Source organism: Ylistrum balloti, unplaced genomic scaffold, assembly GCF_031769215.1.
Source record: "Ylistrum balloti isolate Yb309-2 unplaced genomic scaffold, AGI_CSIRO_Ybal_v1 Utg369562, whole genome shotgun sequence".
Taxonomy (NCBI): domain Eukaryota; kingdom Metazoa; phylum Mollusca; class Bivalvia; order Pectinida; family Pectinidae; genus Ylistrum; species Ylistrum balloti.
The window spans coordinates 389,333-412,152 of record NW_026781862.1 but is presented as its reverse complement, the minus strand read 5'-3'; the positions used below and the strand labels follow the sequence as shown (position 1 = coordinate 412,152).

Sequence of the window (22,820 nt, the reverse complement as noted above, 5' to 3'; positions counted from 1 at the left end):
CACAAGTGTCACTGCCATCTTACACAAGTGTTACTGTCGTCTTACACAAGTGTTACTGCCATCTTACACAAGTGTCACTGTGATCTTACACAAGTGTTACTGTCATCTTACACAAGTGTCACTGAGATCTTACACAAGTGTTACTGCCATCTTACACAAGTGTCACTGCCATCTTACACAAGGGTTACTGCCACTTACACAAGTGTTACTGTCGCCTCATGCAGTCTAAATTAGCTTATACAGTTGTGGGACCGTACAACGTTACACAGGGTGCGATGTGCACCTGATGTATACACTGTGTGCACGATAGGAAAACTTAATGAACTATCGCACATCTTTGCGCACGTCGTGCGGTTTTATCGTACAGATGTGATATTGTATGATGGCTGATTAGAAATGATTTATAGATTAGTGGTTTGATTATTTTCTAAATACAAAAGAGTACAGCTAAGTATATTTCTTGATTAAACCATAAATCTATACGTTAGACAGATGTACATCTCTCAAATATAGACAGAACATTTATATACACTCGTAAGTTAGAGTGTTTCATTAACAAATTGCCACACGTGACCAGCCTTTGTGTACAGACACTCATTATATATATATATTTCTCGGAAATGAAACATCTCAAATACCATAAAGTCAGAATATAAATTTGTTTATCATTACTTCTGTAATACTCTCATTTTTTCTATCATTTCGTCAACAAAACAATGTATATACTGAGGTATATTTCAAGTGTTGTGTTTGTTACACGGGAAACCGATTCGATACAGGATCTTACATCGAAATCAGTCAAATAAGAATTATATTTATAAACACAGACCAATAATCATTCGCCTATGATCGCTATTTAGTCATAGCTACAAGAATCCGTAATACTTAGCAACGATCGTGTCCCACAGTTGCACGCGAGCTAGGTATTGCATAATGTGTGAGTGCGGACGATGTGCGGGAAATATATGGACGATGTGCGGACGAAGATTTTGGTGCGTTGTACGTTATCATAATTGTAAAAAAACAACCCGCACATTGTCCACACAAATTGCACTGAGCCACTTGATCCGGGTTGGAGGAGCGCGGTTCCAGAATTTTAAGCTCGACCAAGGAATCAAATAAACATGTCCGGTGTGATGTAAACTATATAAGTAAAGCCAGGCACCTAGACCTTTAGATGTTTACGGATCGTAATTAATTTGACTTGTATCAGAATGGACACGACATCCTTGTTTACCGCACCAACACCAGGGATACGAAATAATTAGTATATGTAATAGAACGTGTGATATGGATTATAACCAATGCTATGAAATTAATTCGCCTTTTCCAATTAGGCCAAGGATTTATATAATATATATAATAATATATACTTCCATATTTTCGAAAGCCACAGGAACTAGCAACGTTATGTATAGGATGAGAAATAACAAGTGATAGTACTATTATCTTTGCTAGCCCCTGTTCTCAAAATAGAGACATCCGTTGACACGTCAGTATTTGTATATTTGATACTACACTGAATGCAAGGCACACTTGTTAGTGCTCCCAGGGGCTAGTGATGATGGCTTTTTTTAAATAGACTGGGTTACCTTCCTATGCACAACTTTCTTCGTACGGTATTTTAGTATAATTTTGTTCCGTATCATAAAATCCGTGTTTTAGTATGTCCCACAATTTAAACCGGAAATTAGATCAACAGGAAATAAAACCAATCGATAGTTCGGAAGTTCACATTTTATTCTGCAGAAACGTTCCACTGAGTTCCATTTCTAACCAATTTGAATTTTCAAACACAATACCGTAAAGTGGTCGAAGCGCTCACAATGTTAAGGTATGACGAGCATCACGATATGTGTCCCGAACACACTAAAGCCAATGTTTGACGAGGTTCGATTTTAGGTATTGCACGTGTTCTCATTAGTCATGTCACGATTACAGTATTCGTTAATGCATTGAAAATTCGGAAGCAAACCATCTGGATATGTGTGTCCATAGAACGGAAAAGGCTTCCGGGCAACGGCTTTCTACAAACCCTAAGTTACATCGTCAGCATCCTCTTGTTGACGAAAAGTACAAATAATGGGGGAGTCGAGAGGTGCACTCTGTCAAAACTGACATCCGTTTATCGGATGGTTTATAAACGCTGTCTTCCAAAGATACTTTGAGAAATAATGACACATCTACGTACGCGTAGGGTTTGGTTGTGTACCGTAGCTGACACGTGCCAAAGAAATGACCAGTGTATACGGTCGTCCAATCGCGCCACATAAATGGCGACGATCATTTCTGTTTTGATATTCTTCTTATTACAAGCTAATAGGCGATAACTATTTATATATAACTGTATTTAAAATATCAATTTGTTCCAATAATGGGGTCATGTGACACATAGTACAGTAGTCGTAGTGAAACAAAAATAATAAACCAGTGTCCTAGGAAACGATTTTGGTAAATTATTTGTTAATACCAAATTTCATAGTCAAAATATTGGACCGAAAAAAAAAAAAAAAAAATAAATAGATAAAAAGTGACCCGGCTGAGCTTTTTACCCTCCAGTCACAATCGAGAGGGTGTTGCGGTTCCATATTTAAAACTATACAGTTACGGTTCCGTTAAGTTATCGACTATTTGCTCCACAATGTATTAAGCAGGTAACCCATAAATAACCCGATACGAGCTTGCCACTTAAGGAAAATGTAGTCGATAAGATTCTGGCGTTATTGAATTAGTGAACGGTAGATTAATCTTTCCGAGTCTTACAAACTCTCTGTTAACAAAAAGTTAGGCATTGAGGAGACACCTCTGAATATTGGCATTAAATAGCGTATATTTCGGCAAGTGAGCCTTGTACATTGTCCTCTTGTGGTCAGATAATCAAAGTTAGTCAAGTTGTATTCAGAACAGATCTTTTTGTAACATTTCGCGGTTCGAAGGTTGTGATATACGATGGTCCATTCGTACCATCGAAATGGAAAAGGTAGTGAAATACGGTGATATATTGCACGGCGGCCAACACGTTTTACAACATTCAGTATCAACCAAAATAATGATATATGGAAGCACATTAGTTACTTAAGCACAAACTGACAAACATATAATTGTTTTTCTCTCGAAAATTATTTCACACTGCGCTACGACAATCAACTCGTCTATAATTATCATGTACCGTTAACAATGCACTTCATTCTGAGTTACAGAATGCTAATATTTGATTATTAACTTTTGGTAAAGCTTCAGCTTAATAGGAAGTGTGCTTATCATTAGACGAAAATTAAGATTCAAGTATAACGACCATGCGTTACATTGAGTACAGCGGACTAAGCGTTACATTGAGTACAGCAGACTATGCGTTACATTGAGTACAGCGGACTATGCGTTACATTGAGTACAGGGACCATGCGTTACATTGAGTACAGCGGACCACCTGTTACACTGAGTACAGCGGACTATGCGTTACATTGAGTACAGCGGCCATGCCTTACATTGAGTAAAGGGGACCACATGTTACATTGAGTACAGCGGCCATGCCTTACATTGAGTAAAGGGGACCACATGTTACATTGAGTACTGCGGACCATGCGTTACATTGAGTACAGCGGACCATGCGTTACATTGAGTACAGCAGACTATGCGTTACATTGAGTACAGCGGACCACATGTTACATTGAGCACAACGGACCATGCGTTACATTGAGTACAGCGGACCATGCGTTACATTGAGTACAGCGGACCATGCGTTACATTGAGTACAGCGGACCATGCGTTACATTGAGTACAGCGGACTATGCGTTACATTGAGTACAGCAGACTATGCGTTACATTGAGTACAGCGGACCACATGTTACATTGAGCACAACGGACCATGCGTTACATTGAGTACAGCGGACCATGCGTTACATTGAGTACAGCGGACCATGCGTTACATTGAGTACAGCGGACTATGCGTTACATTGAGTACAGCAGACTATGCGTTACATTGAGTACAGCGGACTATGCGTTACATTGAGTACAGGGACCATGCGTTACATTGAGTACAGCGGACCACCTGTTACATTGAGTACAGCGGACTATGCGTTACATTGAGTACAGCGGCCATGCCTTACATTGAGTAAAGGGGACCACATGTTACATTGAGTACAGCGGACCATGCGTTACATTGAGTACAGCGGACCATGCGTTACATTGAGTACAGCGGACCATGCGTTACATTGAGTACAGTGGACGATGCGTTACATTGAGTACAGCGGACCACGTGTTACATTGAGTACAGCGGACCATGCGTTACATTGAGTACAGCAGACTATGCGTTACATTGAGTACAGCGGACCACATGTTACATTGAGTACAACGGACCATGCGTTACATTGAGTACAGCGGACCATGCGTTACATTGAGTACAGCGGACCATGCGTTACATTGTGTACAGCGGACAATGCGTTACATTGAGTACAGGGACCACGTGTTACATTGAGTACAGCGGACTATGCGTTACATTGAGTACAGCGGACTATACGTTACATTGAGTACAGCAGACTATGCGTTACATTGAGTACAGGGACCATGCGTTACATTGAGTACAGCGGACTATGCGTTACATTGAGTACAGCGGCCATGCCTTACATTGAGTAAAGGGGACCACATGTTACATTGAGTACTGCGGACCATGCGTTACATTGAGTACAGCGGACCATGCGTTACATTGAGTACAGTGGACGATGCGTTACATTGAGTACAGGGACCACGTGTTACATTGAGCACAACGGACCATGCGTTACATTGAGTACAGCGGACCATGCGTTACATTGAGTACAGCGGACCATGCGTTACATTGAGTACAGCGGACTATGCGTTACATTGAGTACAGCAGACTATGCGTTACATTGAGTACAGCGGACTATGCGTTACATTGAGTACAGGGACCATGCGTTACATTGAGTACAGCGGACCACCTGTTACATTGAGTACAGCGGACTATGCGTTACATTGAGTACAGCGGCCATGCCTTACATTGAGTAAAGGGGACCACATGTTACATTGAGTACAGCGGACCATGCGTTACATTGAGTACAGCGGACCATGCGTTACATTGAGTACAGCGGACCATGCGTTACATTGAGTACAGTGGACGATGCGTTACATTGAGTACAACGGACCACGTGTTACATTGAGTACAGCGGACCATGCGTTACATTGAGTACAGCAGACTATGCGTTACATTGAGTACAGCGGACCACATGTTACATTGAGTACAACGGACCATGCGTTACATTGAGTACAGCGGACCATGCGTTACATTGAGTACAGCGGACCATGCGTTACATTGTGTACAGCGGACAATGCGTTACATTGAGTACAGGGACCACGTGTTACATTGAGTACAGCGGACTATGCGTTACATTGAGTACAGCGGACTATACGTTACATTGAGTACAGCAGACTATGCGTTACATTGAGTACAGGGACCATGCGTTACATTGAGTACAGCGGACTATGCGTTACATTGAGTACAGCGGCCATGCCTTACTTTGAGTAAAGGGGACCACATGTTACATTGAGTACTGCGGACCATGCGTTACATTGAGTACAGCGGACCATGCGTTACATTGAGTACAGTGGACGATGCGTTACATTGAGTACAGGGACCACGTGTTACATTGAGTACAGCGGACCATGCGTTACATTGATTACAGCAGACTATGCGTTACATTGAGTAGAGCGGACCACATGTTACATTGAGTACAACGGACCATGCGTTACATTGAGTACAGCGGACCATGCGTTACATTGAGTACAGCGGACCATGCGTTACATTGAGTACAGCGGACCATGCGTTACATTGAGTACAGGGACCACGTGTTACATTGAGTACAGCGGACCATGCGTTACATCGAGTACATGGGACCACATGTTACATTGAGTATAGCGGACCATGCGTTACACTGAGTACAGGGACCACGTGTTACATTGAGTACGGGGACCACGTGTTACATTGAGTACAGGAACCACGTGTTACATTGAGTACAGGGACCACGTGTTACATTGAGTACAGGGACCATGTGTTACATTGAGTACAGCGGATTATGCGTTACATTGAGTACAGGGACCACGTGTTACATTAAGTACGGGGACCACGTGTTACATTGAGAACAGGGACCACGTGTTACATTGAGTACAGGGACCACGTGTTACATTGAGTACAGGGGACCACGTGTTACATTGAGTACAGGGACCACGTGTTACATTGAGTACAGCGGATTATGCGTTACATTGAGTACAGGGACCACGTGTTACATTAAGTACGGGGACCACGTGTTACATTGAGTACAGGGACCACGTGTTACATTGAGTACAGGGATCACGTGTTACATTGAGTACAGGGACCACGTGTTACATTGAGTACAGGGGACCACGTGTTACATTGAGTACAGGGACCACGTGTTACATTGAGTACAGCGGATTATACGTTACATTGAGTTAAGTTTATATTTTCTTTACGTCCTATTAACAGCCAGCGTCATTTCATGCCGTGCTAGATTTTAACTGGTGGAAGAAAGCCGGAGTTTCCGGAGAAAACCGCCGACCTGTGGTCAGTACCTAATGACTTCACCACTCGACCACCGCGGCCCTTGTAGTACATTGAGTACAACGGAACAAGAATTACATTGAAAACATCGAACTAAGCATGGAAACCAGTACTGTGGACCATGTGTTATATTGGGTACAGCAAACTATACAGCGAATGACGTGTTAAATTGGGTAAAGCTCTCCATGAGTAACGTTCAAATCAGCATAACAAAGCGTTGATATGGGCAGATTTGGCCAAATGTAACAATTAGTCTTCGTTAATTAGACTTGATAGTATAAACCGCGTCACATAAAGTACAGACTGATAGCTTTGACTTGCTGTATATGTACATAACAAAATCGCTGATTGAGTTCGGCCGCACATCCGTGTGCTCGACACAAGTGTTTACTTTTCAACTTGTAGGTGATCTACTTTTAACCGTTATGATCGATGCTATAGACCATAGTCCAAACAGAATGGTAAATGATTTCGAAGTCCCTGTACCCTGACACTCGTCGAGTCTATTTGATAGAAACCATACAGGAATGTTATTATAAATATCAGCATTGGTTATGTTGTTTATGCTAAAGGTGTTTCTACCTCATGTACACCTACATGTTGTAGCTGGTTAACCTCTGAATTGACATGTACCAAACGTTATACATATAGCACATGTAAAATTAGCGTCGTTCCCTTAGATGGCCCCACCTGTTTAAAAAGTTAGCTTTCTTGTTATCTTTCTCGCACCTCAGACAGGGATAAACATGTGATATCCCATCCTAGAGTGTTCTATCTCGACCGATCTGTCTGGTACTCTTACGGGCGTTTTCGCGGATTAATAACGCCTCGGTTTGGATTATGCAACAGTAACTTAGCCCTCGCCTTAAATACCCCAATCTCGCTCAGTTACAGGTAACAGATTTTATTATTCCTGAACGTCAACTCTGTAAGCTTGTCTTCAGGTCAGAACATTAGATCTGCCTCCGTAGTTCAGGTCTTCTGTTACATGTATGATAAGTCTTGAATATAAAACTATGGTTCCCATGGCTGCAGTCTTCTGTAAGAACGTTACCTTATGTATCTGATTTTAATGTCTTCTGTAAAATCGCTAGCGGCTTCCCGGGGATACCGTCAACTGCATTGAACCCTGTGGATACCGGATATTTATAGATCACTATCCCCTCTATATAGATCACTGTCCCCTCTATATAGATCACTATCCCCTCTATATGCATCGCTATTCCCTCTATATAGATCACTTACCCACTCTATATAGGTTACTGTCCCCTCTGTATATATCACTATCCCCTCTATATAGATCACTATCCCCTTTATATAGATCACTATCCCCTCTATATATATCACTGTCCCCTCTATATAGATCACTATCCCCTCTATATACATCACTATTCCCTCTATATAGATCACTTACCCACTCTATATAGGTTACTGTCCCCTCTGTATATATCACTATCCCATCTATATAGATCACTATCCCCTCTATATATATCACTATCCCCTTTATATAGATCACTATCCCCTCTATATATATCACTATCCCCTTTATATAGATCACTATCCCCTCTATATATATCACTATCCCCTTTATATAGATCACTATCCCCTCTATATATATCACTATCCCCTTTATATAGATCACTATCCCCTCTATTTAAATGATTATCTCTTCTGTAAAGATCACTATCTCTTCGTCTATTAAGATCACTCTCCCTATTCACGTGGTTACCGTCAAATATATATAACGATAATTTTCATTTCCATGGATACTTTCATTTCTAAAGAACGCTTTATTCGTTCCCTACTTATCATCATCTGGGAAGAACGTTGTCTTCGTTCCCATGGTTACCGTTCACTCTATAGAATGTTAACTTCGTTCACTGAGTATTGTTTCAATGGTTTCTTTAATATATCAAAGGACGTTTTTCCGTTTCCGTGGTTACCGTCATCTGTATAGAAGTTATTCTCATTCTGTGAGGTTCGTTTCCGTGATCATTAGTTAAGAAAGCATTTTTCGTTTCCATGTTCACCGTCATCTTTGTAGAACGTTATCTACGTTCCCGCGAGCTTCGTTTCCATGGTTACCGTCTTTTGTTAAAAAAAAGGGGGGGGTGGACTTTCTCTAGAAGTCGAAATCCAAAGGTCTATTTTAATCGTCGGGACATTGATTGTAAGAGGATCCGTTTTTAGAGAACAAATACACTATTGAAACATACTTTTTCTTGACGAGTTGATATCTGTCACATAACTTACAGACAACTGACATTTGTTTAGATCGGAATCACCCTGGCATCCTGTCACTGTCAAAACCAATTGGAGACAGATCTAGATCTGTACACATATTGTACGGATTCCCGGCAGCATTGTATACACGACACGTTACATGTATATACACTGTCCTGCTTTTTCAATGTTAAATAAAATTCGGTACGTCCTAATTCACACACGAACTTTCCAGATGTAAACATCTTGATAAAACAAATGAAACGTAGCCTAGTTGAAGCTGTCGAAATAACTAATTCGAAACATGAACTTGTGTTTAGTTTTTAAAGAGCCAGACCCACTCCGTTATAGAATTTTTTTTTCATAATTTATTGACTGGAAATGTTGTATACTAATAGATAACATATAAATAAAGACTTGTATAAAGTTTCGAACTTGAAATTGAAAGGGAACCGGAGATATCGGTGCCGAAATTATTCTCATTAATCAACACCAGGATCTGAATATTGATGAGGAAAAGTCACGTGATACGTTCAGACGCGGTCAGAACCAAAACAAAAATGGAGGAAGAAGTGAGTAGTACGTCCATGTGACATCGCTTGTAAAGAGATTTTACCGGTAAATGCAATCAATATATATATCCTGTATGGAAATCATCTAACGTATGTATTGATCACATCTTTCAATGCTTAGATATGACACAAAAACGTGCAGATTACGAGAAAAACTACGATTAATTGCAAAGAGGCCCTCAAATGGGGGCTACGATACGGTAACGAACATATAGAACATCGCGAAATCGATCTATATAAAGCAAATATTCGATGATATTTATGAACATGATTTTAGAGTGATACTACACGAGAAAACCAGAGAGCCATACAGAGTATGAACCAGCCATCTTCCTTCTTTTCGCAAAACACGTTTTCTTCCCCGCTACCCTCGCACGCTTTCTGCCATGTTGGAAGACGGTAGATTTATTTACAGTTCTTTGCGCATGCGTCAGAGGGCAGTGAGCACTGAGTCGTTTCGAATTCTTTTTTAAAACTATTTATTACGTTAGATTGGTAGCGATTTACTTTAAAATTGTGGTATTACAGGGTTAGTCAGAACTTTTGCTATCCGAGAAAAATAGAAAATCATGAATCTTTTGTTTTATATAAAATAATATCGGTCGAGGAGTGGGTCTGGCTCTTTAATATATTTTACGCTAAAGTTTCAAAGTTTCCAAACCGTATCAATTAAATGGATAATCAACCATTATTGAGATGGGAGTTTATTTTATATAACCTGAAATCAATATAAGGCGCGATTGTCGTTAAATATTCTGACATTTTTATCAAAACCGTTTTAGTGAAATAATATATTTATAACTTCGTCAGAAGAAAGTGGTTGAAATTTGTATTCTGTCTGTATTCACATTTCTACTTTCTAAAATTCCATTGTTTTAAAATGGAAGTTACAATGTTACCATGGTTAGGACTCCGACTGTTCAACGTCTGAAGTTGTACTATTTCACTGGGATGATCTGGGGCGATGTAACGGCGATATCAGCACTTTTACTCTGATCGGACTTACATCTGTATTTAACCCCTAAAACATGTACACTTATCACAGATCACAGACACTTTGACACGACCTGATACAGAACAAACTCGCATGCTATCTGACATCCGGACGAATTCTAGGTTGAATATTTCGCCAAGTGCACACAGTGCGAGGTAGTTTGATGGAAGGAATTTTCAAATAGAATGTTATATATGAATGAATGGTATTTACCAGACTACATGCCAGTTGTCAAGGCTTTTTTTCCTTAATAATTTCTATATCATGGTATATAACGGAATTCCGTTTTTTTAACTTCGTACTTCGGAATACCAATTATAGAAACAGACGCTTGGTGAGATGGTGGGCGCTGGATGAGATGGTGAGCGCTGGGTAACATGGTGAGCGCCGGGTGAGATGGAGGGCGCTGGATGAGAAGGTGGGCACTGGGTAACATGATGGACGCTGGGTAACATGGTGGGAGCCGGGTGAGATGGAGGGTGTTCGATAAGATGACGGGCAATGGGTAACATGGTGGTCGCTGGGTAAGATAGTGCACTTTGGGTAAGATATTGGGCGCTGGGTAAGATAGTGGGTGCTGGGTAAGATGATGGGCGCTGGGTAACATGGTGAGCGCCGGGTAACATGGTGGGCGCTGGGTAACAAGGTGGACGTTGGGTAACATGTTGGGTGCTGGGTAACAAGGTGGACGTTGGGTAACATGTTGGGCGCTGGGTAACAAGGTGGGTGTTGGGAATCATGGTGGACGTTTGGTAACATTGTGAGCTTTGGGTAAGATAGTGGGCGCTGGGTAAGATGGTGGACGCCTGGTGCGATGGTGGGGCAGATATTATTTTTAAGATAAACTAGATTACTTATTTTTCATAATGTAAAAAAAACAACGTAGATTTTAATATATATATATATATTCTGTTTGTATTGTTAAAGATGTTTTGTAGCTATTGTTCTAATTAACTTAATCATTTTGTTTTTTGTTTTTTTCAGATTGGCATTATGGCGCGCCTGGCTCCAAATCCGGTACGTAACATATGAAGATAAGGGAAATCGATGAATTTATAGTGATTTCTTATTGAAAACCAGACTACTCGTTTATGAAGTCTATCTGTTGTTATTTTCTTGTAATTGATTTCTGTAGATAAGCAACCCATGTACATATGTACTTTCATTCTTGTGAAATTTTCAGAGAAAGATTTCTGCGTCTACCAAGATTAATATTAATTCATTTTCCTGAACAAATGAGAGAATAAATAATCACTGTAGAAAACTTAAGATGACATTACATCAAAATGAACTGTGAGACAATATGCCGGAAATATCAACATCCAAGAATCTGCTTGACCAACACGAACCCCAGAGACAAACTCATTTACTTTAAAAAAAAAGTAGATTTAAAAAAAAATGATAAATGTACTTAGAAAAATATTCGTTTGAGAAGGAAGGCACAGAGATACCTTAAAATGACTATGTTGTATGATGTATGATGTCAGTGATATTGGATCATGACGTCATTTGGTAAAACATCGATTGATTTACCTTCAGTTTTGAATTTGTTATGTACTGCATACACACAGTAAACATGTAAGTTATTTCGCTTTCTTATGTCAATTTGCAAAATTGTTTAACAGCAGACTACTTTTGTTAAAAGTTTTACCATAATTATATCGTCGGATTTGGTGTCTTTAGCGGTCACGTGATTAATTAGGTGCCGAACTGTCGTGTTATAGCGAGCGTAGCTCGAGCGGACCTGCTGAGGTCGCTTGTGAAGCAATGATAACACGTACGAAGAAAAAAAAGTGAAAAAAATCACACATACTATCACAAGGAAGTGGAATTTCCAGTAATGCTTTGTGCCCATGACGGATAGCAAAATGGTGGACATAACAGCAACGTGCGCAGACAACAAGAGCATGTCTGAACAAAACTACACGATTAGTATCTTGATCGGCAAACGTACAGAGAAGTTGTCTGAACGGATAAACTAGGATAACCTTAAACACCACGAACTAGTTAGGACAACAAATAACACAATATTCAAGGAAGGAAAAGTTCATTAATGATAAGGTTCAAGGATAATTGTCGCCAAAATATTTTGTCACGTTTGTTCACTACAGTGAAATACACAAGTTAAACTACTACACTCGCTCCCAAAGACTTTACAATTATACATATAAACACGGTATTTACAGTCTCTATATTTTCTTTTATTAATGCGGAGTAATGAATTGTGACGTCACTAGTTCACATGAGAAACTTACGGCGTTTTGTCATGACGTTACACTCAGAAATAAATGACGTAACAATCAATAAATACACACAAGAGCAAATGACTCCCATTCAGAAATATTGGAATATATAATGCTGTTTTTGTCGATTATAACTTGATTTAAACCAAAATAGATTATTGAGTGTAGACAATGATATTCACCATGTGGAACTGCCACAGACATTAGTGTATTACATCAGTATTCGGTCTATTATTTGTACCCGTTATCTTCGCAGACCCTCCAGGCTGGGACCAGGTGACCAACTCGGTCTGTATGGGACGGTACCAGTCCCCAGTAGACATCCCATCTGTTATAAAACAGGACTACTCTATCATGAGCAACTTCCAGCTTCAAGGATTTGAGGACACTCACCATTACGTAACTACGATGAAAAACAATGGTCACACATGTGAGTTTGTTAAGGTGAAAACCCATCACACAAACTTGTGAATTTGTTAGGGGGACAACACATCACACACACTTGTGAGTTTGTTAGGGCGAAAACACATCACACACACTTGTGAGTGCATTAAAAACATTTTTACACCTTATACGGAAAAGGTGAATATGTGTTTGTTTCTTTACATCAAGGAAAAATGTGTTCATGTCTTGTATTGATATCTATGTGCACTGTCCTTCTATTTTGTATATTACATACGCAGGAATTACTGTTTTGTACGTTACATACGCAGGAATTACTGTTTTGTACGTTACATACGCTGGAATTACTGTTTTGTACGTTACACGCACAGGAATTACTGTTTTGTACGTTACATACGCAGGAATTACTGTTTTGTACGTTACACACGCAGGAATTACTGTTTTGTACGTTACACACGCAGGAATTACTGTTTTGTACGCTACACACACAGGAATTACTGTTTTGTTCGTTACATACACAGGAATTACTGTTTTTTACGTTACATACGCAGTAATTACTGTTTTGTACGTTTCATACGCAGGAATTACTGTTTTGTATGTTTCACACGCAGGAATTACTGTTTTGTACGTTACATGAACGCACATGTTCGCGTAGGGTATATTACATACATCTGACGTCATGTTTCGTTCGTACACGTGACACACGCACGAGTTCAACTTTCTTACGTCTTATACGTACCATAACCATTAATTTATGACGTCACGTGTTACAGTGCAGGTCGATGTTGTCGGTGACTTGATCGTTTCTGGCGGAGGACTTCCAGGGAACAGCTATAAAATGGCTCAGTTACACTTCCATTGGGGCCATGACAACTCGGAAGGGTCCGAACATGTCTATAATGGACGTCCCTATCCCATGGAGGTATGTAAGGGTCGACAGCAAGGTGTTTAGGGTTTTGGTATTTAGGTAACAGCTTGAGAGTTGGGTTTAAAATGTAACTACGCATGTGCAAGTATATATGACAGTTTACTTAAGTCAACACCTACTGGTTTAGAAAAGTGTTATTTAAACATTCATACCTATATTATACCTTCTCATTCCTTTTTTAAAAATCTTTTTTGAAGATGCACGTCGTAAACTACAACAAAAAGTACGGCAGCTTGGGAGAGGCAATAGACAAGTCTGATGGACTAGCTGTATTAGGATTCTGGGTGACGCACACACCGGTAGGTACAAATATATGCAATCGTTACTATAGAATATTATAGTAACGTATCACACAGTACGATATGTTTTAGGTCATGATAAAACGGAGTTATCCATTAAAAAATACAGTTGATGTCATGTTTTCATCATTTCATTTATATCATCGGTTTGTGAAAACGGTCTTACATTTATAATAGCAACACTTTTAATCAATGTCGGCATCGTTAGGGACAAAATGGCATGAGGTCTGGTTCCTAGTTGTGAACGACATGTAGACGAATCTTATTAAGTATTGAAGAACCCCTGTGTGCAGCATCAATACGAGTTATATCCCTTAGACCGTACTCTTTCGTTCTTTGTTGCAGACTGACAACGCCGCGTTTGCACCAATTGTCGACGCAATAGGCAACTTGACTTTTAAAGGTAAATATGACGTTTCTAGGTACATACATAAAACATTACTTATCTGTGTACATATGTACACAGTAATATTACCGTCACATACCTAGTTAGATATACAGGTATGAATTGTACAATACACTGGTATGTATTATACAATGTAATACACAGGTATGTATTGTACATTACAATACACTGGTATGTATTATACAATGTAATACACAGGTATGTATTGTACATTACAATACACTGGTATGTATTATACAATGTAATACACAGGTATGTATTGTACATTACAATATACTGGTATTCATTATACATTATATACACTGTATTGTATAATACGTACACTGGTATGTATTTGTAATATAACATGGCATTTACGGAGATGATATACATACAGAGTACATAATAAATATACATTTACTATTGTGTACATAGATTTCTATACAATCCGCCAATCTATTATTTGATGTACAAGTTCTATATATAGTTTGGAGTTTTAACCTTGGCCGTTTTGTAAAGGAATTATCGTTTTTGCTTTTGTTTTATTCAATGATTTTTTTCTTTTGTCGTGTTTTTATTTTACAGATTACATAATGCAATTTGTTTATAACATTTAAAATATAAAGGCAATGTTCTACATTGTAGATACTAATACCCCACTCACTGTAAACATTGGGGCTATGCTACCTAAACGCATCAACAGGTTTTTCCGGTACAAAGGGAGTCTGACCACACCCCCTTGCTTTGAAAGTGTTACGTGGACAATGTTTGAGGACAAAATATTTCTGTCCCGACAGCAGGTAAATATGTTTATGAAGAACTTTTAGATTTACTCAATGCAGAGCTTGTCTACAACGCTTTAAGGAAACGATTAATCTTATTAAATGCTTCTCATATCGCTTTGATATTTTACTATGACTTTTACAATTTTACATTTTTTTAATTATTCAGCCTGCTGTTTACTTTTCAATTCCACTTTCTAGCTTGAATGTAATCACAGAATTTCGTAATAATTTTGGTAATAATTTCAAATATGTTTTAAGGGAAATAACTCTTGGTTTTGTGTTTGTTTATTTAAAATAGCTGGACAGGTTCAGATCTGTGTCATCAGAAGGAAGAGGTCATTCCCACCCACTCGTTGACAACTTCCGGCCTGTGCACCCGTTAAATGGACGGGAAGTGCTACGAAACTTCCAGTTAGAGAGCGAAATTAACTCGGCTTCCAAGATTTCAACCGTCGGCGTGACGTTAACGGTCCTGGTCACGTTTCTACGTTCATACTTGTGTTAACAGAAATGACTTTTAGACACTCGTCATCAACAAATATCTAGTCATGAGAAGCGGTCACCTAGTATGTAGGCGGGAATACTTTACTCTTAAACGATAGCCACAATAATTGGCGAAATGCACAGCAAACTCTCTATGTATTTCCCAGTAAAGACCTTATCATGCATTACATAATACATTGAATAGCTTACAAATTATGTACGACACAAACGCAATCTCATTAAAACCATAGCCAAAATCCCACTTCAAAGCGCAGCCATCATATATAATATGCAAATTACGTTGTTGTCAGATCAGGAAAATTACGCGAACACCGTCTAGCACCAGGGGTTATCAAACTACACATCTCATTATATCACACCATGTAAGTAGTTTTCAGATACTGAAGAAGAGTACTCAACAAAAAATAGTGCATTCATCATTTTTTATATCATTTCTACCGGGTAAAATTGCGGCTTCATCACTGCATGGCAGGGCGTGTGTACGGAGTGTTACATCACTACATAACAGGGCCTGTGTACGGAGTGTTACACTACATCACTACATGACAGTGTCTGTGTACGGAGTGTTACACTACATTACTACATGGTAGGGACTGTGTACGGAGTGTTACACTACATGACAGGGCTTATGTACGGAGTGTTACACTGCATGACAGGGCTTATGTACGGAGTGTTACACTACATCACTACATGACAGTTCCTGTGTACGGAGTGTTACACTACATCACTACATGACAGGGTCTGTGTACGGAGTGTTACACAACATGACAGGGCCTGTGTACGGAGTGTTACACTACATCATTACATGACATGGCCTGTGTACGGAGTGTTACACTACATCATTACATGACATGGCCTGTGTACGGAGTGTTACACTACATGACAGGGCCTGTGTACGGAGTGTTACACTACATGACAGGGCCTGTGTACGGAGTGTTACACTACATGACAGGGCCTATGTACGGAGTGTTACACTACATCACTACATGACAGGGCCTGTGTACGGAGTGTTACACTACATGACAGGGCCTGTGTACGGAGTGTTACACTACAAGACAGGGCCTGTGTGCGGAGTGTTACACTACATCACTACATGACAGGGCCTATGTACGGTGTGTTACACTACATCACTACATACCAGTTCCTGTGTACGTTGCCTCTAAGGACAACACTTTTAATTCCATGTATATTAGATGTATATAATGAATTGTATTTTGCTGATATAGGAGTCCCCCTGGTCAACATTTTGAAACATCAGTACATCAGTCTTCCCTATAGAATAGACAGCATAAATGAGTAGATGTACACATGATCTGATGAACCGCTGTATATTATATCTTAAGGATCACTACAATAACCCTAATATTGTGGTAAAATGAAATATACAGATCCCTTGTTAGATATATATTTATTTAACCATGTAAAACAATTCTGTGGATTAAATGCAGATTTGTCGTGTAAAAAAACAACTGTACAAACGCCACTGTTACTATTTATATATTATTTTACTATTTATATTATATACCTCTCCAGATAGTCTCCCTTAACAAAATCACGAAGAAAGTGGGGGGAGGGGACATTACGTTAAAGAGCATACCTTTTTTAAGTTTAAAATGTAGTGGTAGTTGATATTAACCTGATCTTTTTTTTATTAAGACATTATTACAGATACAAATACGATTCTCTGTATTGAAAATAATGGTCTGAAGTGAGACGTAAAGGACAATCACTTTACAGTTACAATTAAACATTTTTACTATAATCCCCAGGCACAGCTTCAAAAGACTGTACATTTTGGACCAGGTCCAATAGATAGTGATTTTTGGAAACATCGGACCTGGTCTGTGAGACACCTCGGGAATCTCGGATCAAGTCCACAGGACATTTTGAAAACCTTGGACAAGATCCACATTCAGGCATTTAGAAATCCTTATGGATATTACTTTATGAAATCCAATATTCCATTTTTATTGTGCATTCTTTTAGCTTTGTTTTCTAGAAGTATGATAATTAGATATGTAATGAGGTCAACTTCTCGTAGAATTAAATTATGGTGTATTTGTATTCATATGTATTAGCATACATGATATGGAATAGTATACATACTTTACCCCAGTCTTCCCTCCGTAAAATATAGATATGTAGATTATGCATATTCAGACTTGCTAATATTTGGAAATAAAATTATAATATTAAAATCCTGAAGGAGATGTTGTCGTGTTCTCTCTACTCATTTGTTTATCAAATGCTGGAAAAGGAAGCCAACAACGTGATGTTAATTTTTAGTCTCCTCGAAAGTTAAAATTGGCAGTCGTGGTGGTCGTTTTGTAACATGATTACATATTCATGGTTTCCCTGAACATTACCTGTTTTAAAAGTGTTCTGTTTTCGTGTTCCAGTAGTGGGATTCAACTGAAAATCGGCTGAAATGATTCAGAGATAGTTCTCGCCAAATAATTATTTCTCGGGACAGTCCAAAATCCAATATGGCCGCCATGACAGCCATCTCAATCCTAATAGTGCCTTTGGGCTGAATTTGCGGGAATGTGGTGAAACAGAGATGTCTTTGCTGCTAAATATTCCCAACTGTTTTAGTCATTCAATATCAGTTCTTCCTACTACTGCTCGTTATGATGTACATGGAAAAGGTCATACACCGCTCAAGGTCTCTTGTTTAAACAAGCTACTCTTTTATTTGAGTTGTAGTCTAGTTACAATACTGTGTACTCGAGAAGTGGAATTGATGTGACATAGGTTTTGAAGAGTTTTTCTTTAAAAATCCATCTTTCCACTACTACTTCTTCTTCATCAAGTGTTTGGTCTGGTCTCGCAGACATCGATTATCATGGCTCTCCATCTTTCCACTGCTAAAAGAACTAAATAAATTCTGTAATTGATTTTCAAAGAAAAGTTTACGATAATTTATGTGCTTTGATATGGTTGTGTCTTTTACTGGAGTGTTTTTCGCGAAATATACTGATGCGGACGTCGTTAGAATGATTGGATTTTTTATTTAACATATCTTCGTTGAATCTGCTTAAGATATTTCATCGAAACTGTTGAATCAATGGAATGCCTTAACAAATAGGTCATGAAGATTTAAGTCATGCGCATTTATTGTTTTGACGCTGTGTTGTCTTAAATAACAAAACGTCAGTTGATCGTGTCTTGTATATCCACCAGAATTGTAAATCAAAGGACACGACAGACTCTTCTACATCAGTCGCTTACCTCGATCTTCTATAAGGAAACTAACAGGGACAGCTTTCTACCGAGCTGTATGACAAGCGTGATGATTTCAGTTATCCTATTTTAAATTTTCCATTTCTGGTGAGTAACAACCTTCCTTCCCGAATTAAATTTTGACATCTGCTTTCAGAAACATAAGACCTTCTTTATTCTAGTATAAGAAAGTAGATAGCAATATTGTTTTTGTTTACGGACGGTGGACAAAAATTCGATCTGTTGTTCTTTTGCAATATTTCAAATCATTATATTTTTTCCTTCACTTCTCACTTTGTAATACTATCACTCCTGAAATCCGTCTTCATATGGACATGGCTATTGCGGTGAAACTCAAAGTGAATATGAGAGAAAAAAAAACAAGAACAAAATACAAACATGTCAACATAATTGTTAGCCAAACTCAAATTCAATAAAACTAAACCGAAACATCAACAAAAGAAATATTTACATGGAGACGCATGACAAACGTCAAGGAGAACAAAGTTTACAACAACTGAACCAACAGGAAAGTTTACGAAGATCAACCGTACTAACCAAGGTTCAGCAAATGTGGCGTAATGGTCAGTCATATAAATGTCCATGATTAAAGAGACACAGACACAGAACTGTACTTAGAGGCGGATGTATGGACGGACAAAGTGACCATGTCTTATTTTGGTATCGTGTATTGATGTAGTGTTATGCACACTTAGTGAAACAATAAGCGATTTCCTGTTCATTTTATATAGACATAGTGTCGAGTAGAGTTAATCATGTGATATAAAATGGGTTAGATAAAATAGCTTCGATTGACAGCAAATCGTTATTGAAAAATTATTCAAATGAAGTAGAAGGTGCAAGTTTTATCAATATTAAACGGAAATACTTATTATGTATCTGACATTGTGTCAAGTTAGCCAAGTCATAATTCAAAATCCGTTTTGATGCCGCAATCCATCATATGTGTTCATATGACGGAAGTTTATAATGAACATTTTATGCAACGTTTTGGACCTTACTTCCCAATAAAGGTTTATATTGTTGTGTTTGCGATGGATGTGAAGGCTTGCGCTGAAAAATTGTCTGAAACTGAAAAGTAGTTGACAGTCACATTTTGTTTCACTTTTACTACCTTACATTGGCCAACCTTAAAACAACCGGACAGTAGTTACTTACCTGCTGCTTATGTTAAATCAATAAACCCTAAACCTACATGTATATTTATGTTATAATTACCCTGTCGTCCGTTTAGACCTATTTTTTCAGAATTTATTTTGTTTTCAAGGTGTGCTAGAAGTCTACTGCTGTTTATCGATTACATTTCTATTACTGATTCACACTGACTTGTACAGTGGATAATTTACTCATCTTGTTAAATAATTTCATTTCACAGCTTTAATGTCGAACTTCTACGATGACGACTTCTAGAATTCGTCATTGTAGACGAACAAACTCATAATACAAGGTTCAAATGAAGCAGATTGATGAAAATTATGAGAAAGTTTAACGATCGTCTCAGTGAACTAATAAGAAATTTTCTTTTTGTTTGCGCGATATAAAGCTGGATGTGCTTGATGCTCGTTATTTTGCTTGTTGGTTGCGTTGTTGTATACCTTGTTCTCATTTGAGAAAATGACATCACTTATTTGGATTGACCAAGATTAACATGACGGATGTCATCGATAAAGCAGGAGACGCTTACTCTCCTAGAACACCTGTTTGTTTCATATGAATATCTGCGGCCCATTGATTTCAATGTTAACCAACTCGAGACATTGTTTCCATACACCAGGAACAAGCCTATTGTAGTCGGTATGTTGAGTTGACTGTTTTGTGTGAGAAAGTTGAAATCTATGACCTTGTAGGCACAGTGACTAGAACGCTAAGGTACCCCTTCTTTAAAAAGTGGTTGATATATGACATCATTAACAGACAATCTTACAAGAAATTCTATTTTATATGAGGTCTAGGAAATTAGCAAAACCACTTTTTGTTCTGACGAGCCTTTAACCAGTAAGCAATTCGAGACGAGTTTTATAATTCTTGTATGAAATGAGAACTCACGTAAGATTCTGTTTATCACGTAGTTTCGATACTTTTCGTGAAAACTGCGTTTTATCAAGACTATTATATCAGCTAAAATCAGTAATATTCTCACATTATATCTCTTTTCAGATGACAACACAATGAATTTGACGAGAAAGAGCCAAAGGACCTCCAGACAATCACTGATTGGCTGGGCGCTATTGCTCCTGTTGTCATTTCAAATCAGAGTTATGAGTGTAATTACATTGGCAATCGTGTAAATATTTGATTACACAAACTCAACTCCAAATTCTTATTTCTATAGCACCTCATAACTTAAAATCCGGGCAAATACATATATAATTACATACATTAATGTGTATGGCAGTTAAAAAGGAAATAAATTATTTCATGGTTTAAGAGTTCGCTGCAGCAACGTCATTGTCGATGGCCTAAAAGATGCTGCAGCTTTTGAAACAATTGAAGTGCATTATCTATTTTTTGATCGCTTGAAGAGAGCAACGTGTTCATTTCTTTATTTGCTTCGTAAGTCATTAATCCCTTTTATTCAAGCTGTCGAAAGACCTCACTAGTAGTCATACTTCCAGTTGTATAGAGGACGGCGCTCTGTCCAAATACTAATCCGCTGAATGCCAACCACGATGTTACATAGTAGACCAATCTATGGACTCTCTGACAAGCTCCATTGTAGTCTGATGAATGTCTATATGGCCTTTATTTAGATGACCAATGGGTCGAGTCTTCGGATTAAGAACGTCTAAAGAATGTCTAAATGTGCTGTTTTCCTAGTTTATCTATCGCAAGAATATGCTCTGGTCTTCAATTGGTGTAGTGACAAATTAGCAGTGATCATCCTTCTGTGAATGAATCGCGTATAGTTCAGGAATAAATGTGATTTTTTTTAAAAAGAAGTATGTAACAGGAGACAAATATATTGATACGTTTTGTATAAGTTTATTTACACGAACCACAGGTAGCTTTATTCCTAACAATAAATCGAATTAACTACTTATAAACAAAACACTTTTGTACAAAATATTATATGGTTTTAGATCACTTTGTCTGTGGTAAATGCCAGAATGGCGACCGGAATCCGGACACAAGTATCAAAAAACTTGTCCATTCTGATCCAGATTCGGCCTCAAACACTCTGTTGAAACACGTTGGATCTGCTGCAAACAGGATGTCATCTCCATTGCCCTTTCCACTAGTGAGTCTGATGGATTATTTGCCAACACATAGATGGCGTATTGTTGACAAAATATACACAGAAAATGTAATGATTGTCCTACAGAACAGAGGTAAACCATGAACATGATACGCATTCATGCTGCAGTAGCAGGTTTTAATGGCGGATAAATGATCCATTAAATACAGAGATGGATTTTATTATTTTCGTAAAAGTTAAACGCGCTTTAGACAAAATAATTCTTATAAATTTTTAACGTTACTGAAAGTTTAACAATATATAAATTTCTGATAGCAATATAAATTATAGCCTGCTCTCGATCGTAACCACAGACTCCGATTTACTGTTACAGTTTGTATTGCGGCGTGTCTTTCAAAACACTGTTGGTAAAAATGTCCTGGTTTCGTACATTTCTTATATTTATTGCAGCTTGAACGTG

General features: G+C 38.4%; 1 protein-coding gene across 1 annotated transcript in view; it reads left to right on the top strand.

The window, feature by feature from the left end:
* LOC132544704 (carbonic anhydrase 15-like) overlaps positions 1–18,126 on the top strand; it is a 35,244-nt gene extending 17,118 nt beyond the window's left edge. Inside the window, exons 2-8 of the mRNA XM_060208381.1 lie at positions 11,360–11,392; positions 12,875–13,048; positions 13,794–13,942; positions 14,146–14,247; positions 14,593–14,650; positions 15,278–15,432; positions 15,716–18,126. Of these exons, the coding sequence (XP_060064364.1) occupies positions 11,360–11,392; positions 12,875–13,048; positions 13,794–13,942; positions 14,146–14,247; positions 14,593–14,650; positions 15,278–15,432; positions 15,716–15,922 (878 nt within the window). The 3' untranslated portion in view covers positions 15,923–18,126. The remainder of the gene's footprint in view (positions 1–11,359; positions 11,393–12,874; positions 13,049–13,793; positions 13,943–14,145; positions 14,248–14,592; positions 14,651–15,277; positions 15,433–15,715) is intronic.
* The last annotated feature ends 4,694 nt before the right edge of the window (positions 18,127–22,820 follow it).